The sequence below is a fragment of the Anoplophora glabripennis genome, unplaced genomic scaffold (genome assembly GCF_000390285.2).
Source record: "Anoplophora glabripennis isolate ALB-LARVAE unplaced genomic scaffold, Agla_2.0 scaffold1112, whole genome shotgun sequence".
Taxonomy (NCBI): domain Eukaryota; kingdom Metazoa; phylum Arthropoda; class Insecta; order Coleoptera; family Cerambycidae; genus Anoplophora; species Anoplophora glabripennis.
Window position 1 is genome coordinate 50266 of NW_019417294.1, and position 22745 is coordinate 73010.

The following is a 22745-nucleotide window of genomic DNA, read 5'->3' on the forward strand; positions in this document are numbered from 1 at the left end:
AAAGTCATCCCGCTGAGTTATTTAAAGAAAACTACTAAAAAAAATTTTGTTCATGATTAAATTGTTAATAACTTTTTTTCTTGATAAAATACTTTGTCAGCAAATTAGCCTGTTATTATACTCATCATTTAAAGTAGACCTGTGTAGTTACTTCCGAGTTATCAAGAAAATGTCACCAACAGTAACTTTTCGGCCTCCGTCGACTGGAGTAATTTGAAATTGATATAATTGAAAACATTATATTAATTACCACATTGACTAATGCAATGCTAATAACATTAAATTTTCGTCATTATTATATTAATGTACTTTGCGCATCATTTAATCAGTACTATATGTTGCGCAGATGAATGTAGACATTAATAAAACCTATAAGTTCATCAGTATAATCTCTACCATACATTGAATAGAAGGCGGTAAATATTAAAATAACTAACTACAATATCATATAATGATGTAAAAGATATAAACTAATTTTATTTTAAGCAAAAAAGCTCATAGGTAAACATAGTCCCAGAAAAGGAAAGAACAAATTCTCTCTCAGTTAAAGGCATCACTCCGTTTATACATATTATTATTAAGGTACTTGAGGCATATAAGGCCCACCTAACTTAAATATGCAATAAATATTATATTTTGTTGTTTAGAAAATCAGAATCATGCTTTCTACAAAGTTTGTTAATTTGAGTTATCAAAAAAGTTAAACAAATAGTACTGATACAATTGTACTCTGATTTTCTTTCAATTTGTTGTTAATCCTTTCTATATGTCGCAACGCTTCTTTCTTCTTCTGCAAGTATTTCCAACTATCCGTTGCATAATTAGTATACGAATGCGACAATCATTTTCTGGAGAAATTCTGGAAAATCCAACGGGGTCCACCGTCACACGCAAAGGCAAGGACCTTGCCGTCATCTGATTCCCCTATAAACCAAACATGCATATAAAATAACCTCTTTGTATACCAAGTGAGTCAATCGAGTGTTACCGAGACCTAGACGTGATACTACACAGTGCTGTCGTTTAACTTTCACTCACAAGAACACTTTCTCGGCAATCGTCAAGTGTTAAAGATGCATTTTAAGTGTCAGGTGAGTCCTTATCGATATTTTTTATGGTGATTGTTAGACTGTAAAGTTATAATATACCTAAATACCTAAAACAGTCAATTATAATCTTATTCTATTGAAAATACTCAAATAATATTTTAAAAAAAGTATGTGTGGGCAAACGAAATAAAAAGTCCCTTTTTTCATCAAAAGGGTTGTAGTAAGCCATGCATTTCAATAAATAATGTGTTTGAATAATTAAAATCTTCAAAATTCAAAATTTAATGATTTATCTACTACTATTTACATTTATAATTACGCAAAATAAATGTTTCGATAGTGTAACAAGAGAGACTTAAATATAAAGTTTTTTATTTATCTGCAGAAAAAGAAACAGTTTAATTAAATTTATAACTAAGCGCAATTACTTTACTATATGAAAATATATACTACAATATTAAATACAAGTTAAAAAATAATCGTGTATATAAGTTGTCGCATTTGAGATGTACAAACTAAGTATTTCTTTTTAACTTTATGATGAAAATTTTTATGGACACTAATAATTGCAAAAATAATCGAGTCGTCACATACACAGTGTATCCCGATACCTGATACAAAAAGTTGAGTAAGAAATAGATGAGATCAAAATAATATAATTTCTTCTAATAATTTTATTTATACAGACCTTCGTTAATAAGTTACAGGCCCTCAACGGTGAAAATTAAAAAGTTATTTTTATTTACAGTCTCTAAACTATTAACTTCAGCATGATGCAAATTTGGTGATCGACATCGCAATAAGTTTTGTTACTTGATCAGACGTTGGCAGAAAATGAAACACTCAAATCGATGAGACGAACTTTACTGAGTGAAATGCAAGTTAACTCTGGAGTATAAACCATACACAATGCTTATATATGCAACAATCAAACAGGATCAAACTTGGACAAGCTGTGAATTTTAAATTTGTACATATACTTAAACAGTGTACAATTTACTAATAGCTTTTGTGAAAAAAAAATGAGAAAAACATTAAAACAAATATGCATAATTCTTTTTAATAGAAAATTTGTTGAGAACCGCTGACTAGTATGGTATTTACTTAAATCAACTATTCAACGTTGCTGATGGGTTAAAATATCTTCCTAGTCTCAAAACTTTTAGGTTATACCATTATTATTTAAGGTTAGTTTATTCTACAGCTATGTCGGCGGCAAATTATTTTTTTTATATATAAGTACCTAAGCATAAACAAAAACATATAATCGTGCCTGCGCATTTTCAGATATGTGTGGTAAGTTTGTTGTTTATTTTCATTCGCCAAACAAAATAGCCAATTGCCAACTATCTTTCGTACCGATTATCGCTAAATGTTATTTCATCTTTATCACAGTTGATGAGAACTAGACGAAGTAGGTAGGTACTTTCGTTGGCCCAAAGAGTGTATTTGCGTCATTTACAACATATATTGTTTTACAGTTATAATAACTATGCAGAAAAAATGACTATCAGAATATTTTCTTAAAAAATTGACTTTTAAGTCAGAAATACGTACCTACTTGGAAAATAGGGAGGTTAATTTAAGGTAAAATATACCTAAAAGAAATTAATTGTACTGGTTGGGTAATGGCTTATATNAAAGTATAGAAATTTCCAAGTCAAATATTTGATCCAATTTTTTTTTTATTGATTTTATTAATGGTTTGTATATCTATATATTGGAACACCCTGTATAAATATTTACTTATACACACTATAACTTACAATGGTTTATGTAGACATATAAAATGTGTTCAAGATAAGGATGGGATAGTATTAGGATCTAGGAAACGGTAAGAGATACGGGGTGGCTCAAATTAGAAAAAAGTTGTGTTTTTTATACCTAACAATATGTCGTCTAGAAAGTTTTACAATTCCGGGCAGTTCTGGAGATATCCGGAAAAACCCGAAATTTTGCAAAATCGTTTTTAATCAGTAATTTAAGAAAGTTGTACCTAAGAAAAAAATAATATGAATTTAAGAAATGTTTTATTATTTCTAATTACTACAGCTAATAGTTGTAAAAAAATTGTTTGTCCTGTATTGACTTTAATACCGTTATGATTTCCTCCAATTGATATTTTGAAAACGTTCAGAGCCGTGCTCGGGAAAAATTTTAAATGATAGCTTAAACAAGCTAAAAACCCTTTTACAATACGATTACAATAGTAATATCATCTAATTCAGAATTAAAAATGACTTTAGGTTTTGTTATTAAAATAGCAGCGACGTATTTAAAAAAATTAATCTGATGATGGCCCCTCGAAGACGAAACGTCGGATTACAAAAATGTTGACGCCATTCTATATTTCTACATAAAAGTGGCATTGTAAATATACAATTTAGTTTAAAATTCGTTTTCAAATAAAGCCAAAAAAAAATAAAACGATTTTGCAAAATTCCGGGTTTTCCGTATATCTCCGGAACTACTTGGAATATTAAAACTTTCTAAACGGCATATTGTTAGGTATAAAAAATCACAACTTTTTTATAATTGGAGCCATCCCGCATCTCTTACCGTTTCCTAGATCCTAATGCCATTCCATCCTTATCTTAGACACACTGTATAATAAAATATGGTGTCGATGATATGTTTGGAAATGGTCGATTATCTCCTAAAGTAAGATAGCTATATAAAATTTTTAAGACACAAAGGTTTTAGCGTTTTTTTAAATCTATTATAATAAAGAAAAACTAAGTATACAGGATCAATCAAAAAGTCCTGACGAAACAAATTCGCTTTCTTTATTATTCCATGTTTCAATTTTTCTCGAAATTCTAAACACAATTCGTATAGCACATTATGTAACAGTTAACCAATTTCGAGAAAATCATTTTCTTATAAATTATACAAAAATATTTTAGTCCGTTAAGTTTATAGTCCATCAAGTTACCTTTCAAAGCTTCTAGCTCAGTAACAAGCTAGAAACTTTCAAACTGGTCTTCCACTTTTTCGTCGATCTATAATATCTCCAATTTCATGAAAACGCTGCAATATTTTTGAAATGGTTGATTGAGAAATACGTTCCCGATCGGGATGCAATTCATGAAAAATGTTCACTACTTCGTCACAACCTCGTCTTTTTCACCACGTTCATTAAGACTTCAATACGTTCAGTTTCATTTAAACGTTCCATTTGTGCGAGAAAAAATTTCACACTAAATGTATTTTTGTGTCTAGGCAAGACACACTGTTAGACAAAAGAACGAAGCGGCGTTGTTATGGAGCTAGAAACTTTCAAAGTTAACTTGATGGACTATAAACTTAATGAAATAAAATATTTTTGTATAAGATATTTATAAGAAAATGATTTTCAAAGTTTGATATCTCGAAAATGGTTATAGTTTAGGTACAGGATGATTCACTATATTTTGACCCCCCCTTTAACTTTTTTGTATTAGGAGTTATAAAAAAATGTGAAATATAAAAGTTACACTATTTTTTATGAAGTTTTCGAAAATTATAGTAGACAAACTAATGAAGTCCAAAAAAAATGACCGCGGATGTTAACTTTGTTATTTTATATGGAACACCCTGTATATTTTTACATATTTGGATAGAACGTTCCCTATCTAGTATAGTCATATAGGGTTTGTAGGGCCCATCTCTAGCAATAAGCGAGATAATATTAAAAAACGAATAAAATGTCTTTTATTAAGAAAATATGACATTTTCTAATTGTTAGACCTCTTTTAGACATTTTTGCTTTTTTTTCCAATTACGTAAGGATTTACAGATACAGATACAGTAATATTTTGACATATCGGACATTGATATAAATCTCACTAATTAGGCCGTGAGAGGCCTAATTACCCATGAACAATGTTCTATGGCAGGCCGTGACAGTGACAGGTAGTAATGCAATGATGACATTGTTATTGATTCACAGTTTGTATTATTATTTAATTAAAACGAGTTACATAGAAGTAGAAAATTGAAATATTATTAGGAACTAAAATAGAGTATGGAAAATAACTTACTCTATGTATTTTAATTCCTATAATATTTCAATTTTCTACTTCTGTGTAACCCATTTTAATTAAATAATAATACAAACCATCAAACAATAACAATGTTGTCATGGCATTACCTGTCGCTGTCACGGCCTACCATATAATATTGTCCATGAGTAAATATGCCTCTCACGGCCTAATTATTGAGATTTAGTTAAAATACCTATACGCAATCTAAATCGTTACGTAATTGGAAAAAGTCAGAAATGCCCGAAAGAGGTCTAACAATTACAAAATGACTTATTTTCTTAATTCTTTTCGTTTTTTAATATTATCTCACTTATTGTTAGAGGTTGACTCAACAAACCTTATATGACTATGCTCGACCGGAAGCGTTCTATCAAAATATGTAAAAATATACAGGGCGTTCCATTTAAATCAACAAAGTTAACATCCGCGTCCGTTTTGTTTGGATTTCATTTTTGCTACTATCAATTTCAAAAAGTTCATAAAAAATAGTGCAATTTTTGTATTTCACATTATTTTTTTATAACTCTTTAAACAAAAAAGTTAATGGAGGGGTTAAAATATAGTGATTCACCATGTACAGGGTTATTCATATAAACATTTTACCCCCATTAACTTTTTTATTTTTTGAGTTAGACAAAAATAGTTAAGATAAAAATTGTGGGGAATCTTTCTGTGAGTTTAATGAGTTTATGAAAATTCCACAAGATAGAATCTAATAAATTATAAAAATAAATCATAGCAATATCAAACATAGTGGCAGTGGTAATAGTAGTAGTGGTACTGGTGAAGCTGGTGATAGTTAGTAGGTAGTAGCACAGAATAAATAGCTATATAAGTAGCTATTTATTCTGTGGTAGTAGTAATTGTAGTAGTAACACTAGAAGTAGTAATAGTTGTTGTTGCGGCAATGTAATAGTTTCAATAGCGGTGTTACGAACCCATAAATTCTTTATTTTGTAAATGTCTGTCTAGCATTATTTGGCTAAACTCGCGCCGCCTATTAGTGTCATTTTCATATAATTTTTGTACCAGGCGATAACAATATGGTTTATATTTGTTTACTTTCAATACTCTCTGAATCGAATTCCAGGATATTTCCAAATACCTTGAAGCATCTTAAATCGAATGTTTCGGATTCGTTGTGGAGTTTATTTCTTTTTTATTTATATTTACCGTACCAGTTTTTCTCCATTTGTTATAGATGTTGTATCTGATATATATATTTTATGAGGTATACGTCTTGCGGGAAATCTTCGTGCGTCTAGTGCGCATGGCATTTTTCTCACAAGAAAGGTAGCATTCAACAATTTTTTTCGTCAACACTATAAAAGTTATATACCATTTTCAAAGGAGTAAGGAAAATAGTGTTACATGTGTCAAATTTTCGGTTCTATGAAAATATATTAAAATTTATTCTACATAGCGATTTTGATATTTATTTTATTTATTGGTCATGGCGAGATTCAGTTTTCAGGGTGTTCCATTGATGAAAAAGCAATTTTGTTTCGTCATGACTTTTTGACTGATCCTGTACACTTAATTTTTCTTTATTGTAATAGATTCTAAAAAATCCTAAACATGTTTGTGTCTTATGATTTTTCGATAGCTGTCTTACTGTTATGTTTATTCTGTACTCATAATCAGACTGGGTACCTATCTATTTATGATTTGTCAAATGAAATGTTCGTCTCTAATTTTAGGAACTGGGTTTTGTTCTTCGAATATTTCTTTGACATCAGTACAGAAATAAATTTTAGGTAAAATATAAATTGAATTTTTGTTTATATTGTAAGATATGAAAAAAAAATAGTTTGATTTAAGTGCTAGAGACAAAAAATTTTTAAATAATACGTTAAATTTCCTGCAAAAAATTGATTAACCAAAAAATATTTATTAAAAATTATACATGTTTTTTTTAAGTAATTACCTACTAAACAGGAATATTAATATAAATACTGTGCATACAATTTTTTATCGAAACTATTAATATGCAAAAAATCTGTATCCGTATCCGTATAAAAGGCGTCTTAATTGAAAAAATAACTAATATCGTTTGTAATTGTAAATAAATTTAAAACCATTATCGGCTGGATAATGATTTTAAAGTCGAGTGTACCAAATCAGTTTGGTACACTTTAATTCAAAGGATTTCCAGTACAAATACATGCTGTTTAAATATTGGAAATATCCCAACCACTGGAAAGGGAAAGAAAAATGTTTTTGCTTTAAAACCTGTTTCATTAACGTTGATTCTACAAGGATAAATATGTAGGCAACAAATAGTACAAAAGTTTTTAATAGAAAATATATTTTTGAAACTACTAAAATTTACTTAAAACTGGGGACGGTTGTCTATACACCTTGTGGCTCATAAATTAAAAAACTGTTAATATGGGACACCAAGTGTAATACGCAAGAAATAAAAACCCGGTCAATTTAAGACAAGGTTGCAATTTTTATGTGAATAGAGCCAGATATATCAGTTTGAAGCGTACCTCTTTCTTCTTTGTGCAAAAATTGCATTATTACTAAGGCTGTCAGAGAGAACCGCAATTCAGTGGCGTGCCCAGCGGATCAATCAAGACATTAGTGAGCTGCTATAAAAATTTTCCCTAGTCCTAGAGGGTCTCCCTATGGAGGCCCCTATTCTAAAGGACGTCCAAAAAATCGTTTTTTTTAAACAACTTTTAAAATACTTTGTGAATTTAATATTTTTTTAATACGATGGACAACATATAAGACTCCTTAAAAATTAACCTATGAAAACAATTTGGCTTATTTGATTGGACAGGGACGGACTAACTGTAGCACAATAATGCCAATTTTTTCACACCCTAAAGGGTAATCGATAAAGGCACACAAATAATATTTTTTGATAGCTCAAAACTTAAATTAAAAAGGCATTCTTGGTTGATATCGATAAAACGAACTGTTTTCGAGAAAAAACTATTTTTGTTTAATATGATTTTTTATTATGATTTTTTATTATATTCGTAAAGAGAAATAAAACGATGCAATTTGCATTCTTTCAGTATTTATATAAAAATGCCACTTTTCTTTACATTTGTTTTTTCCTAAAGATAATTAAATTACACAAAGTATTTTAAAAGTTATAAAAAAATCGATTTTCAGGGGCGTCCTTTAGGGGCCTGTATCTTTGTAGGGGTGGACCTCTAGAGAAATTTTTTATATGATCTCGTCATGTTATTTTAACGTCCCCTGTAGAAATCCGAGAGATTGCCCACATATTCTGGGACACCTGGTATATTCTAAACTATGAGCACATCAATTGACTGTTGAAGCACTGCAAAAATTATTACATTACGCCAAAAGTGAAAGAGACAAAAGTTAATGAAAACTTTGTCTCAATGTATATTATGTATTGTGGCCAACCCGAATGAATTAGCTACCGAACAGCACATTTCTCGGTGCTTTCTTGCAGCATATCAGCATTCTCTTTTTCTCCCTAGTATAACTATCTCTTTTTAGAAAAACTTAGTCACGTGTTTCACCTTGATCCTTAATACATCTCAGTTTTTTATCGATACAGAATGAGAAATATCGGACAAAATCTTGTTCAGTTATAGTTACGGTACGTAAAATTAATTTTATCTTATTAAATTAACACAATACTTTCCTATGGCACGAAGGTACATATAACTATTCTATAATTTATCTTCCTACACGGTATCATCAATTTTATATAATTAATGGACGGTTTAATTTGTTCCTAAAATAAATTTAATATGTGACGGTGTAAGGTTACTCTCAGGTAGGTACCTAGTGGAATATTTATGGTCTAATTTAATGAATAAGCACACATACATTTTCTACGTAAGGGAATTTACTTTACTACATTTAAAGTGAAGCCAGCTTTTCGAAACTGTTTATCTTCGGGTGAAGCTTTAGCGAAATTAAATGCATAATTAGGAGTTTATGAATTTGTGAAAAAAGGGGTCTTAATTTCTGAAAAATGACAATTTTATCCATAATTTTCCATATTAAAAGGACACTTTAGTTTTAAGAAATTACGAGTATTAATCCTATCGATTTACGACCCTTCATATGAAGAGATTACAAAAATGATATTACGTACAACCCTGCATTTATCGGATGATTTTTTATTTTTCGTTTGCAAAGTTTAGAAGTAATCCTACAAGTAATTTTTTGCGTAAACTTTTTTATATCCACAACATTTTAATTTAAAAATTCCTGTTATACAGTGTGTCACCTAACGAATGTTACATACTTCAAGGGTATAATTTAGAATCCAAATGGTGTCGATTTAACCAAACTTGCTTAAACGAACAATATCGCAAAAAAAGTTACAGGGTACTAAAGCTCTTTTTTATTTCTTGTTTTCTCCTTAACTCAGAACCCAGTTAACCGATTTGAGCAAAATTTGATGTTGCTTAGTTTCTCTTCATGAAGTATACAGTGATTATGTTCTTATTAAATCATACTAGTATACATTTATACATACAGGTATACATTTTTTGTGTAGAATAAAATTCTCTACCTATTTCTGATAGTTGCGTGTAAAAATTTAAACGTACAAAAAAGTTACAGAAGAATATTCACAAAGGGTTGTAGTAAAATGAACGCACTGCATGATTTAACCTAATAGGAACATAATCACTACATACTTTAGGAACAACTTTTATATCCTAGTTCGGACTCTTTTACCGCGTGATTATCGGCAATTTGATGATGACGGAGTAAACATTTTAAAGAAATACGTAATTAGTTACCATAAGGACGTATGGACAAAGAAAATCCACATGCCCTAGCAGAAGTTCGTCGTCAACTACAGTTTTTCCGACAATGTGGATTGGAGACTACTTTAATTTAAATTGTAGGATTAGCCATGGTAGATCTCCTAGAACATCCGATTTACATGCTATGGGAGTAATTTAAAAACTTGTACATCAAAATCTGCACAAGGTATTCAAGATTTGAGAAACCGTATTATTAATTTGAGGGTTGCTTTCGCTGTACAGCAAGAATAAAAACGCTCTCTCAACGGTAATAATAAAGTATTTTATTGAAAACTAAGTTGTATAGAAAAAGACGTGTTTACGGGGTGAGTGTTCGTTGGAAAGTCGTTGTGTGTGAAGTCGGTCGTAGGTATACAGGTACGCATCTGGTCGCCGGCGCCAGTAGACCCTGGAAGGTTGGTGCGTACGGCGCACAGTGGCGCGAAGCGCCACTGTGCCACCCAAATTACTGTACACCCCTTAGGGTTGGCCCGTTTGAGGCGATTTTTTTTTAAATGTTCGTCATAAAATTCTCTATCGATCCCTCTTTCTCAATTTTCGCTTTGGGTCTTCATTTTCGCGCAATTTGACTCCAAAAATGGGTTTGCACGGAAAAACCTAGACTTTTCGCACAAAAATGACCCTACGGAACACGAGATTGAGATTTTGCCGGACTTTTTTATGGGGGAATGCTCGTCTTGGAAAGCCCTACAAGACTGTCCACTTAGATTTCGGAGAGAAATTTTCCGTTGCCGCTAAAAATGGCCACAATTATCCAAAAATTTTCAGATATCAGAAATCGTTCTACTGTAAACTGGGAAAGTATTGGAAAAAAATCTCATCTCACAAAAATGATTTGTACACATTCGAGGAATCCGCAAAAATTTTTCCAGAATTTTTGGACATACACAAAAATGGACACATACAGATTTTCCGAATTTTCCCTTAATTCTGAAAAAGGTCAGAAAGGTTCCATAAATGATTTTGAACACGTTTTTGGGAATTCAAATTTTTGACTAAAGTGGCCATTTTGGATGAAAATGTATGATAGTGATCGAATTTTTCTAAAATTCTGAAAAAGGTCTTTAACACTTTGTGAGGAATTTAAGCGGCCATTTTGCATATAATGGTTTATTATTAATGGACGATTGATGGTAACAATATTGGAGACGATTAGGCACAGCCAAGTGACATTAGGCACAACATCAAAACTCCATTTATAATGTTAAAAATTCTGAAAAACAACATTCCACAAATTCTCAAGAGGCTGACACTACTGAAGGGAAATTCTTCGAAAGCCCATTCCTGCATAAGACCCACGAGTCTCAACCTAATAGTATTAATCAATATTGATGAAATATGTCCGAAAATATATTAAATAGGAAAAAATTTGAATGCTCTGAAGGTGAGTAGCACCATTGACAAAATTGAGGTACGTAAATGATTTTTCTGCTTTTGGTCTTTTTTGTCAACAAAAATGTGTCCAAAAATTCTGGAAAAATTTTTGCGGATTCCTCGAATGTGTACAAATCATTTTTGTGAGATGAGATACTTTCCCAGTTTTCAGTAGAACGATTTCTGATATGTGAAAATTTTTGGATGATTGTGGCCATTTTTAGCGGCAACGGAAAATTTATCTCCGAAATCTAAGTGGACAGTCTTGTAGGGCTTTCCAAGACGAGCATTCCCCCATAAAAAAAGTCCGGCAAAATCTTAATCTCGTGTTCCGTAGGGTCATTTTTGTGCGAAAAATCTAGTTTTTTCCGTGCAAACCCATTTTTGGAGTCAAATTGCGCGAAAATGAAGACCCAAAGCGAAAATTGAGAAAGAGGGATCGATAGATAATTTTATGACGAACATTTAAAAAAAAATCACCTCAAACGGGCCAACCTTAAGGGGTGTACAGTAATTTGGGTGGCACAGTGGCGCTTCGCGCCACTGTGCGGCGGCTCTCTTGACGTAATGTTTAAAATGGGTCACTTGCGAACATGTTAACCCACAAATTCATGTGCTTTTTGTGTAGCACTAGCATAAAATGGACAGGACCAGGATATGTTCGATACGTCCATACAGTGTAGGCAAGTACCGATGGTCTATAAGAAGTTACGTGAGAGCGATAAAGTAAGCCATAGAAATCCATGCGATAGAGTTACGTGAGAGCGATAAAGTAAGCCATAGAAATCCATGTGATAGACAAGGATGGCTATAATGAAGGCGTCTAATAGTCAACGCCCATTTCGCCCTTCCACAAATAAAAAGTGGATCAACGGTGTGCGACATCATAGAATAAAAAAGTGGTTATAACTTGGAAACCGTGCCTTGAATTGAAAAAATAATTTGAAAAATCTCTCCTTTTCCGTTGAATGCAAAAGGTCCAAAATCCATAGTAATATATGGTTTCAATAACGAGTAGTTCATCTACAGCTTTTTTATTACAACTGATGTAGAATTAACAGTAAAGCAACACAAAAGATAACAGATGTCAACTTGGAATGCTGAAAACTAAAACTGACAATTCTGATCTTTTTTGAAAAGTCTAGAACTTTTATGAGGTCTAGCAAACGCCCCGTCATCGTCATCTAGATTTCCGGCCGAGCAGGTCCTTTCCACGGTTGTCCCTTTTAAGGTATAGTGGTTTGGTCTTCAAGTGAAGAGAAAAACTCTAAGTAGCATGGAAAACTTATACTAATTTCGCTGGTAACACGAGACACAACCGAGCAGGAACTAGGCTTCAAGACTTATCCCCAGGTACTTTTATTACCCTATCCTAATTAACACTTATCCGGGTCATTACCTACTCGGTTTGTGCTTATGTACCCTAATAAACAACAACTAATTTATGTTTACAGCCTACTTATTCTAATCTCATTTGCTAAATACATTTATTTGGGATAATCTCGGATAATTCAAAGTATAATTTATATGGCTCGTAAATTCCCGGAAGGCAAATATATATTTATTGGGGCAGGTACTAAATGTAATTGTAGCGTACCGCTACAAAGGTTTTATTGTTATATTAGCCATTTTTATTAACTGGCATGTTAACTGCAATCTTTTATATCATAAAATACAGAATATTCAGTAAAAAATATATGATTCGCTATATTTTTACACAACCGGTACAATCCACCTATTTTAAACATAGGTGTTAATGTCGTACCAAATTGGAAGTGGACGCACAAATCTAAAAACATTAATTTCAAGTTTTTCCATTCCAAGGTGAACTCATATAAAATAAATAAATAATTATTAGGTAAATTCATAGTTGATTTATTTTATATAGAATTTAACACAAATGTCACTTCCAAACAAAAGATAAGTTCCACATAAGTCTTCAATTACATAGTTAAATGTAATAAATTTATTTGTATGCCCAGTTAATATTTGGCAACAAAGCCACCGCGAGAACTGCCTCCTATTACCGAGTAGAAGAGTTACCATGCTAAATGTTATTGTTAGATGCCAGCTAAGAATATCTTCCATACTTTTTGGGTTACCAATTTCCAACACTTAACATGCGGTCTGAAGCGATAAGCTATATTGTCTATCGGGAGCGTGGTGATGCTTGATTAACAAAATGATTATTAATATAATTGTTTGAAAATTTAATTCAAGCAATGCTGATGAACTGGCACTGAGTGTAAGCAAAACATTTTTTTTAATGCAATGCCATTTTTAGTTCCTGATTTCAGAAAAATTGTTTCAAAACGTGCCTTTCACACTGTGTATTTTTTGTCGTTGCAAACATTGTAATAGTATATTACGTAATAAGTGTTGTAAAAAGCATTTTACGCACGAATGGAAAAGTTACGCACGACGCCGCGTAGCGGCGAGTGCGTAATTCTATGAGTGCGTAATTGCATTACACCACGTATTACGTACTATACTTTACCTACGACCACTACTTTAAATACTTAAAAACACACCGTCTGCGATCAATGCAAGATTCCTATTACGTCGTACGGTAAAAAAAACGCACAGCTTGGTAAAAAAATCGTACAGTTTTCCTAGCAACCGCCTAGCAACGGTCAATACAAACAGTATTGTATTGGCCGTTGCTAGGCGGTTGTTAGGAAAACTGTGCGATTTTTTTACCGTACGTAATAGGAATCTTACATTGATCGCAGACGGTATGTTTTTAAGTATTTACAGTAGTGATCGTAGGTAAAACTTATTATAAGCCAGTCCAAATTGTCGGTGTCACATTACTTTCATTTCAGCAGCACATACACACAAATATGCAAGGCCATCCATTGTACAACCGTCTAATTTGTATGCACGGACCTCCCATGAATAACTTTATTTGTTACCTATGTAACACTACGCGATTGTAATACCAAAGCCATTAAATCGAAAAGTCACGGCTGAGAGCGACTATAAAAATATATCAGAAGTCTAACAGTTCCTAGTTGCTTTACAAAAAAAATCTGCAGACAATGAATGCAATGTCAGGTGTCTACGTGGGTTTAATCGCCCATGAAATGCATTTGAATTTATCGGTGGGCGGAAAAAATTGAAGGTGTACGTAATAGATGTAATTGGAACTATCTGCAACAGTTATTAAAAAGTATAATAGACGTTACAAGTGCTTATGAAACTAACAGATAATAGATCTTTGGCTGTTGCACTAAAATGCATTATATTCGACCGAGTTTCATTGCTGCGGTGTGGACAAATGTACGAAATATTCGTTTCAAGAAATTATAAATTAAATTAAAATATTTAAAAAAGTAATAATATATTTTTCGATGACAGATGAACAATAGTAATTGTTTTTTTTTTTTTTCGAAAACAAATTGTCCACGAGCCGTGTTAGCGCGACAAGTGAAATAACTTCGCGAACGAAAAAAGTAAACCATCTCGACTTGAAAATGTTGATTTTTTACTCATAGACAGTGTATTAGAAGTTTGATCACATTACCTCAACATAAGATAGATTATGCATAAATTAATAAAAAATTGCTTAACATTTACCGTTTAAAATGCGTCGTGTTGTAAGCTTGGAAAATTTTATCACAACTTGACAACAGCGTAAGTCCAATCACGACCTAATTATAGGATAACTGACTAGCGCGCCAGACTTTTCTTGATAGTGAATGGTAAAAATCTCAAGGTAAATATTATAACAATTAATATATTTAAAAAATGTCTAATTTAATACAAAATGAACAAAAAAACAGCAAATTACTAATTAGTTAATTTTTCTCCAACCGTCACAAAACTATAACATTTTTTTACTGTCGGAAGTCTCTAAGGTTGACATTTTCTGTTTATCCACATTGATATTAAATACACAGTTTGAATAAGTATTAAAATTAAATAAACCACTGAAACTGCCACTACCCTCATTCTTGAAGCAATTCTCAAAGCAGTCTAACACGATTTCAATAATAGATATATTATTTTCAGATGTTGAAATGACATCGGTGCTTGGTTTATCATTACCACTATCAACTTTTCCTTATTCAAAAATGATTCTTCAATGTAGCATTACGCCACAGTGCTCGATCTCCATCCTCCGTGTCTTTTAAGACAAGTGAGGTCCTCACCGCCGCCGTCAAGTAAAAGGGTAGTAGACGTTCGTCGTAATGCGTATCCACTGTACTCTTTCCAGTTGTCCAGCTTCAAAAATTTTGCCACTTCCTGCGAGACGGCACTGATTTTATGAATACCGACCACCATTCGATGACACTTTCCACTAACATATCTGAGAAATAATCGACGTTCTACGAATCCAGGTGGACGTAAAGCAATATATTTTCGATAAAAACTGAAATAATTGTGTTTACACTATTTAGCGATTTTTATTAGTTATCTAAGTGAAGGTTTTAGTGGGATAAGGATCAATCAGTAATATAACACTATATTTGAAATCATTGCCAATGTTTCGGTGTTGTAGTGTAATGTGTAAAATAACACCGAGACGTTAGCAATGATTTGAAATATACTTTTTCTTATTGATGTTTATCTCACTAAAACCTTGACTTGGTGAAATAATTGTCCCCCGGCACAGTAAAAGAACGTGGTTTCTTGGTTTTGCTATTGGGAATTTTTATAATTAAGGCATCATCTTCAACATTATCAAATGTTATATTGACTAATTCATCAGAACGGTATGCGCCTGAAAGCCCCAATATTAGGACGACCTATAAAGAAGCTTTTTAAATATTTTGTTCTTTCATTTTTAAAGCGTTTACCTTCATCATCAAATATAAATTGTCAGGTGCACTATTCCAAAAGCAATCAACTTGCTCCTTTGTAAATACTCGCGATATTTTCGGTACATATCCCTCATTTAGTTGATGGCTTCATTTTATTTCTAAGTTTGAGATATACACAATCAATACGTCTTCTGAATACAACTTAATGTTTTTTCTTTGTACCAATCCATAAACGTTGGTAGACATGTCCTACTTACCTATCTTGTTTTTTTTTATTCATTTTACTTTGAATAATCTCAAAGAATAATTTATAATTAAATGAGCGATTTCGGTTGGAGAAAAAATAGCATGTTTTAATCGGATTAAAAGTGTTTTTTTTTTGTCTAGCAATTTTGTACTATATTTGTTATAGCAATACGTGTATTCTAAAATTTTAGAATACTTACGAAAAATACATTTAATAGTGGTTGATGTCTAGTTCAGCAATTTTCGTCTAGTAAAAATAACTGTAGAAATGTCTTGATAAAAGTTAAAGACAATAAAAGATATACAAAAACCGTTTGAAAAATCAATGAAATGTAGATTGAAATGTGTAAAGTTGGCAAGTCTTTAAAAATACTGCATAAATACTTAATGAACGTTTGATAGATCTAGAGAAGTTTGATGACTTTTGTCTTTCACACAATTAAATATTATGGTTCTAACAACAACAACAACAACAACAACAACAACAACAACAACAACAACAATAATAATAATAATAATAATAATAATAATAATAATATCTCTACTCCTCATTCTAACTACGAGAATTAGCCCATAAGTCGGAGACTTGTGCGGGAGAGGAGGCGGCATATTATTATTAGGAAGGCCGCATTTGCGCCCAGGAACGACTTATGTTGGTAGGCCCTAACCACCATTCAGTGCAGGAATGAGGGAAACCTGGAAAACCTCATTAATTAGGGGGGTGGTCAAATGCCAACCGGTGTCAATCTCTCACATTGACCCAAGCCAACATTCTTCCACCCTACCATACCCGCACAGAGGATGCCAATCCTCCGTACAAGCATAGCTAATTTACGGTCTACCGGCCGCGAGAATCGAACCCGAGCAGAAATTTGCACACGATTTAAGTACTGACGCCTCAACCGTCTCGACCGATCGAACTATCCATTGCTATTTAATAAATATTACAAATTTGGTTAGATATATTTTCTGCATAATTTTAGAAATTATCTAAGTGATTTGGCACCGCTGCAACAGAATATATGAAACTATTTACACCGTTATAAACGGAACTTTACAGCGAAATTAGACATATTAAAGAACTAACCGCCACGCTTTCATAGTATATTTGAACATAATCTTATTATACAATGTTTTTAATCACCTCGAACGTTTGAAGATTTTTTTTGAAATTTGAATAGTAATAGAGCTATTGTGCTACTACACTCATGTCTATAACTTAGAGAGGGGGAGGATTTTTTAATGGTAAGTGGAATATATTCATAATAATAAGCATATTTATTAATCAATACCATTGATCTGCTTATTTTAAGTTGATAAATTGTGAGATTTCAAAACAAGCAAAACAAATTTGTTAAATATGTCTGATCCTAGTTTATTTACTATTTTTTGATTTTTAGTGTGGCGAAAGATAAACTAGTTAAAAAATACCACAATGGTTTCAATTATTTGCAATTATGTTTAAAGAAATTCCTTATTATGTTTAAATTATTCAAACTTGATTGCATGGAAATACATATACTGATTTTTAAAAAGTCCATCTAATATCCTACAGGAAATAGGCGGAAAGGTTAAATAAATCAGAAGGGGAGGCACTTTTGAATATTAAGTGACGTTTAAATTGATGGTTAGACCTTATTTTGTCCTTGTATCAAATAAGGTAATTAAAATATAGGGGGCTGATTTAACAAATCTTGGAAATAAAATAATTTGAACGGACTTTATGGCGAAAGTGATTGTCTAATATATTTTGTTGCTGTGTGTAATTTTGACTGAAATTCTTTTTAAAAAGCTTCCATTAAAAAAAATGTTAATTATGTACACAAAAAGTAATAATTAGTAGTTTTTTCTTATTCCACTGAATATCAATATCTTTTGGTGTACTAAATTAACTAACTCTACATCTCCTATATAAGGGGATATCGTAAACAAATTCTTATAAAAAGCTAAAGCATAATGAAATATATACATAGACTTGCTAAATATTCATATATCTACAAAAACTTGGAAAATTTTATATTTCCCCTACTGGTACCGATACAAAGTTTCCCACTAAAAGTTCTCACACACATTTTAAAAGTTTAATATTAATGCCATATTTAATAAGTCTTTCAAAAAGCAGTTTTAAGTGTTCTATATGCCCTTTTTTTAAATATCATCTAAATAAACAATTACGAAATTTAAACCAGAAGTAACTTCATTTATGCATCTTTGAAATATCAATGCTGCATTTCTTAAACCGAAAGGCATTGTTATAAAATCGAATAAACCAAAAGGCGTTGTTATTAATTGTCTATAGTCTTCACAGGGATCCCTATCATTTGGGTCTTTCTTTGGAACCATGTGTAAAGGTGAAGCTACTAAATAAAGATGATGGTTTGCAAATACCGTATATTACCATTTCTTCAAATTCTGTTTTTGCTATTTTAAATTTTGTGTAATCTAATCGACGTGTTTATGAAAAAGTTAAATGATTGTCTGTTATAATGTGGAGTTTAATGTTGTGTTGTAGCGGTTTAGAAAAATCTGGAGGATTTATAAGCGGTCGATATTCTTGTATTAGTTTAGCGTACTTATTTTCGATTATAAACATTTTGGGTGTGATAGTATTATCTGAAATTAAAGATCCTTTAGTCGTAATTGTGGTTTAGATGTTTCCTCCGGGCTAGGAAAAAAAAGTGAAGCCAGCGCTTATAGCCTAAAAGTATGAATACAATAAAACACATGCAAATTTTTGTTGGGATCGATTCATACAAAATGCATGTAATATTTCGGTTGGTTTTATATTGCTAAATATTTGCCCAATTTAGTTTAGTTGATTGGTTCTCCTATTAACTTCGTAAAAAAGCGTAAAGTTCGACTGTCTACTAAACTCTACTCGCGATGATCCCACGTGGTTTTCTTAAGGAAGGAATTATTTTTCCCTGTTAAATAGTACATAGAAGGAAAGTTTGAAGTTACCCCTTTTGAACAAACTTTGTTTCATGCATTTTCATCAAGAGACAAAAGAATAGTCGTACATTTAGTGCAGCGCCGCTTTGAAATACGTGTTTTTCAGATTTGCATAAGAATCATTTTATGTAAATCCCTAAATATTTCCTAAATAACGCACTGTACGAAAAAGTTCAATAGAAACCTTTTTTGTAGAGAATTTTATGCTCTGTAACTTTGATTCTTTCAATGTTTTTGAAATTTTCAACATTTTTCAAGTTATTCATGAAATTTTTTTTTGCAGTTTCCGGCCAATTATCAAATTTTATTATAAGAGTACTATGAAAACCACATCAATACTCTTAAGCTTAATCTATCTGAATAGGTGTGAGAAAAAAACTTAAGATACATTTTAATAACACACTACAGTCGTTTAGTTATATTGGGTGTTTATTAACTACTTGTATAAATTTTAAAGAGTGAACCTTTGACTAATTTTAAGGTTTGGTTCTTGAGATACAGAACGTCCATAAAAACTTTTTATTTGGTATTTTGATTATATTTTTGTTCAATAACATGGCAATTTGATGAAATTCGGGAAACTGAAAGTATTTTTTGTGCCGCATTGTATGTCATTTTTGATTAAATATAAACTGTTCTCCATTCAATTTTACGTACTCTTAGTATTTGTCGCTGAAAGCAGCCGTTTTGTAGAAAAACGGGTTCAAAGTTAAACTGCGTTTTTAAGTTGAATTATTAAGAGTTTTTGAAAAACAAGTAAAACATGTGTTGATTGTAATGCGATGTGACTAACTTACAAGACTAAGACTAAACTACTTCTACAAATAAGTTAATAACATATACAATAATTGCTGAAACAACATTTTTTTTGACGTTATGTATCTTAAGAACCAAGCCGTTGCGGACCCATGTTCATATGAATTTTTTATCTTAAAATTAGGCAAAGATTCGCCCTTTAAGGTTTGTACAGGTACTTAATAAACACCCTGTATAGTCCTTTAAAGAAAAAAACCATCAAATATTTATTTCTGGAAATTCGTAAACATTTTTTTATAATCTATATCTATACTAATATTATAAAGAGGAAAGATTTGTATTTTTGTATGTATGTATGTTTGTTACGAATAAACTCAAAAACTACTGGACGGATTTCGATAATTCTTTCACCAATAGAATGCTACATTAACCCTGAGTAACATAGGCTATATTTTTTTCTATACTAATATTATAAAGAGGAAAGATTTGTATTTTTGTATGTATGTATGTTTGTTACGAATAAACTCAAAAACTACTGGACGGATTTCGATAATTCTTTCACTATTAGAATGCTACATTTTCCCTGAGTAACATAGGCTATATTTTTTACTAGAAAAAAATAGAGATCCCTACTAAAACTTCAATAATGTAAACCAAAGTATGAAAAAAATTGCCATAAAATGTCTTTCATCGCATGCGCTGCGGAAACTATGAATGATAGAACAAAAAAATGTCCTACAATATTAAAGAACATATCAATATCTATAAAAAAACTTCGCGGTACCATATGCCCAACTATTATAGTTATGTCATCTATACTAATATTAGGTTTGTTTCTGCAGATCTATCAATCTGTCTTCAAACTATCAGATATACTCGGCCACTTAAGTTGTCACATACTTTCAGCGGGTTTAAGGTCACGAACCAATTGGTCATACATCTTTGATAGTTTCAAATCGGTCCTCAACTGCTGCAGAAACGAAGCTATTATAAAGAGGAAAGATTTGTATTTTGTATGTATGTATGTTTGTTACGAATAAACTCAAAAACTACTGGACAGATTTCGATAATTCTTTCACCACTAGAACATTACCCTGAGTAACATAGGCTATATTTTTTATATCCCAAAATGTTTAAAATAAATGTCCACCCGTGGGACGGGCCGCTAGCTTTTTTGAAGATATCAACTTCATTTTTAACTTCTTTGTTTTTGTCCTCAGATATTTTTGCATAAGTTGTGAACTACTAAAAAAACGCTTATTACGCTCGGCTGTGAAACTATATATTTACTCCCTACTGTGGCCGTGTTTGATATAGCAAAAAGGTAATTATGTACTTCAATAATATTTCCATGATCAATAACCAAAAAAACCAAATTTGTTTTGAAGTAAAGTTTGCAATTTACATTAAACATTGACTCAGCAATCTTACCCTTTAGTAAACATTGACATTGTAATAAATATTTATCTAATAATATCATTTCTTTAGATGCCAAGAAAAGGCAAAAGCAGTAACCCAGGTACAAGAAAATACAAAACTAATAAAAATGAAGACATGATAAAAGCCATTGAGGAGGTTCAGATTGGAATTTCCTTCAAACGAGTTGCTGAAAGATTTGGTATCAATCGTACAACTTTAATGAATCATGTAAAGGGATTCAAATGTAATAAAGTTGGAAGACCACCAGTACTAACAAGGGAAGAGGAAGAATTAGTCGTCCATTATTTGATTAAACTGGGAGAATGGGGTTACGGCTTTGATAGACGACAATTGAAAAGGTGTGTTGAAGATTTCTGCCGAATAATGGATCGACCAAATCCATTTCGAGATGGAACTCCCGGGGATGATTGGTGCCAAATGTTTGAGTTACGCTGGAAAAATGAAATCAGTCGTAGAGTCGCACAAAATTTACCTAAAAATAGAGCTACTGCTGGAACACCTGATGTTATGGAGGATTTTTATAATAAATTGGATATAATTATGACTACATTTAATTTAAAAATAAACCTCAGAATATCTATAATTGTGATGAGACTAGCTTCCAGACGGATGCTGGGCAACAAGAAGTGTTATGCAAACGTGGAAGTAGAAATCCCACAAAGTTGGTCGGCAGTGTAACCAAGGCTTCATATACGGTTCTAATGTGCTGTAACGCAGTTGGTGACTTTGTTCCTATGTTCATTAATTATAAGGGGTTACACCTTTATTCAACATGGTGCAATGATGGTCCTGCTATCAGAATTGAAACAGGAACTTCAACTGCCACTGAAAACCATCCAGACAAGGAAAATATATCGCCAAAAACAGCATTGGAACGATCTCCATTATCAATTATTAAACCAAAAGCAACATAAAACAGCACTAAAGAGAAGAGAACTAAACTGACAAGAAAGTTTGCAGAAAGTCTTACTGAAAAAGAAGTTTACGAAAGACTAAAAAACAGTCCAAGGAAAAAACAGAAAAAAATGCAGTTTCAAAAGGAAGTAGGACTTCTAAAAACAAGAAAAGCAGGAGGATTTCCAGTAGTTCTTCAGAGAGTAACATAAGCATTCATTTGGATAGTGAATATGAATGTGAAGATTTTGAGGAACTAGAAGGTGAAACAAACGAAAGAGACATTGAAGAAATAGAAGAAAATGTTCCGAAGAATGTGCTCAATTAATCTGCAGAGAGTGGAGACAATAATAATAATTCAGAAATATTAAACTCTAATGGGGAAGAATTAGAAGAAAAGCATGCCAAAGAAATTAACATAGGTGACTGGGTGGTTGCTAAATATGGAAATTATTCTTTTGTTGG

The 22745-nt window shown here is 31.8% G+C and overlaps 1 protein-coding gene across 1 annotated transcript in view; it reads left to right on the forward strand.

The window, feature by feature from the left end:
- The first annotated feature begins 919 nt into the window (after positions 1-919).
- LOC108913456 (ejaculatory bulb-specific protein 3-like) overlaps positions 920-22745 on the forward strand; it is a 31533-nt gene continuing 9707 nt past the window's right edge. The window contains exon 1 of the mRNA XM_018719009.1: positions 920-1091. Within this exon, the coding sequence (XP_018574525.1) occupies positions 1074-1091 (18 nt within the window). The 5' untranslated portion in view covers positions 920-1073. The remainder of the gene's footprint in view (positions 1092-22745) is intronic.